Genomic DNA, 2500 nt, shown 5'->3' with positions numbered 1-2500 from the left:
GCATTATAAGGGAAGGTTAGGAGAAGGAGGAACAGAGATATGAATAATATAGGACTTTGTGTGCAGAAAGGGTTAAAGGACGGTTTTATAAACGAATTCGAAACCACATGAGAGTATTCCATTTACTTCAACTTCCAAAGTCTCTCTGTTAGATTCTAGATGTCTAACATAGTTTACTGCTGCCCAAGTAGTCTTTTTTTTTAATTAAATCATGCTGGATATTGACTGCCAACCCTCTCCTCCTTCTTTTATTAAACATGCCGATTCGTGCAATACTCACATCACTCTGTAACTTGTAGGCCTCCTTCGCGTGCTTCATGTTCAGCTGCTCTGGGTCGCAAGTGTAATCGTGCAGCTGCTGTCGGTAGTTGATGTTGCTAGCTTGCTGTTGGCTCTTCTTGGCATGCGTGAAGCCTGGCTGGTCGAGCGGTAGCTGATACTGAGACTGTGTCTCTTTGTATTGCTTCTTATACTCATTGCCACTCTGAAGTTTGCTGACATTCATCACGTGCTTCATCTTGGGATCATCATATATACTGCGGAACCCAATCTGGTGGCCTTTCTCCTTTACAAAAGCTTCTTTGTACTTGAACTGTAAAGAAGAGTGTATTTCCAAAATGTATTTAATATTACTACAGAAGCAAATGTTATAGGCCTTTTATTTCTTTAACGTGTTATGTGGGAAGCACATGTTTTAGCAGTTATACTTTAAGACAGTAGCAGCAAAGACAAAAATCCCAGAGCAACTTTTTGAGCAAAACATTACAAATGGCAACACAACGAAGAACAGATCAATTTCTTTGAGGGATATAATTATTTAAATGAAGCTGGCAAAAAATACATACTATAATGAACTATATAGCAAATATCTTACAGTGCAAAGGGAAATTAATATATGTATTCTCCTGAAATAATTCAGAGTGATTTATTTGCAATCTACTCTACATAGTATGAAAAGGTTTCTCAAAGCATTTGACAAAATTCAAATAGTAAACACACACACACACACACACACACACACACACACACACACACACACACACACACACACACACACACACACACACACACACTCATGTGCAGAGTCATACTGAATAGAGGTACCAGTAACGTTTCCTTAGCAGGCAGTCTTTATTTGCTTCATTGGGAAGACATAGTAAAAAGGAGTACAAAAAATAATAAACTTTTTTTGACTAAATGGTTGCTTCAAATATCTCTGAACACACGGGAGTGCTACCACTGATTTTGTCTCTGTTGTAGGATCCTAAAAATCAGGAAGTTGATATCACATATATTTGTTACCTTTGCTTTTGACTATCAGTTTGCTTTGTCAATTGTAGAGTGCTTTTATCTAAAGACACGGGACTCAGAAATTGATTACAATGCCCCCGTTGGTATATACCTAACCAGGCATATCCAACAATTGGAATGTCCACAGAGGTTGCTCACTAAAAGAATACAGGGCATATGTAAAATGTCCTATGTAGACCACCTCAAGGTCCTATCCCTGTATTCTGTTTCCTACAGGCTTTTGAGGGGAGATCTATGTCTGGCATACAGGGCATTGTCAGACCCCACTCTGATGTAACTCCTACATATCCACAAAACAAACACCACCAGAATTACCCATTGTAAAGACTTAAACCTTGACTGTAATATAAATAGGACCTGGAGAGACAGGTATGTATCCCAGAGACTACTCCATCTCTGGAACAGGCTCCCCATCCATGTGAAGCAGAGTTCCTCCCTAACCCAATTGAAGTGTAACTTGGGCAATTAGATGAGGAACAGGAAATTCATCCCTGGTTTAGCACCCATGTCTCTAATGGACATAAACAACCAGTAAATGGTTAATCTCCCAGGTTCCTGCTTGTAAATGTTTAATCTCCCAAGCCCCTGCTTACACTTACCAAGGGTACCAGAACTTGTGAGAGATTTGAGATGCATGGCTAGGCTTAAAAAGGCTCTTGTGGTTATTAGCCTACTAAACAGCTATGAACCTATAAGCCCCAAGATCAAATGCCCTACAAAGATAAATCAAACCCTCAGAACCTCATATTATCATTACTTTGATAAAAGAGCTTGTTAAGCATCATTAAAAAGGAATAAATCTAGTCCATTAGAAAATGGCAGTGTAAAATAGCACTGATCCTGAATATCTAAGGTAAACAAGACTAAACTACCTAAACACATAACTAAAATACAATACTGTCATACCCTAGCAAAACTGTTACTATACTAACACAGTATTGCTAAAAACGTATCTGACACATTAAAAAATACATTAAAAATCTCGTTAGAGCTACAGCAGGAAACTACCCACAAGGTAGCCCACTCATCAAAAAACAAAAGGAAAATCACGTAAACCCTATTCAACACTCTATGTATGCAAATAATCTGATTACCACATCCACTGACATGAAAGAAAACTAGCAGTTCAAAGAAAAAAAATCAGATATATTATTTCACGCAAAAGTACTGCTGCCTCCAGGTAGCCCCG

The 2500-nt window shown here is 38.4% G+C and overlaps 1 protein-coding gene across 3 annotated transcripts in view; it reads right to left on the bottom strand.

Moving 5' to 3' along the window:
- The window catches only part of LOC122788887 (nebulin related anchoring protein), a 503978-nt gene that overhangs the window by 18788 nt on the left and 482690 nt on the right, over positions 1 to 2500 (bottom strand). For all 3 annotated transcript variants that reach the window (XM_044055831.1, XM_044055830.1, XM_044055833.1), the window contains one exon: positions 281 to 592. In XM_044055831.1, coding sequence (XP_043911766.1) covers positions 281 to 592 — 312 coding nt within the window. The remainder of the gene's footprint in view (positions 1 to 280; positions 593 to 2500) is intronic.

This window comes from Protopterus annectens, chromosome 14.part0 (genome assembly GCF_019279795.1).
Source record: "Protopterus annectens isolate FY-2018-M chromosome 14.part0, PAN1.0, whole genome shotgun sequence".
Classification (NCBI taxonomy): domain Eukaryota; kingdom Metazoa; phylum Chordata; order Ceratodontiformes; family Protopteridae; genus Protopterus; species Protopterus annectens.
The sequence above is the reverse complement of the archived record's forward strand: the minus strand, read 5'-3'. Positions and strand labels throughout refer to the sequence as shown.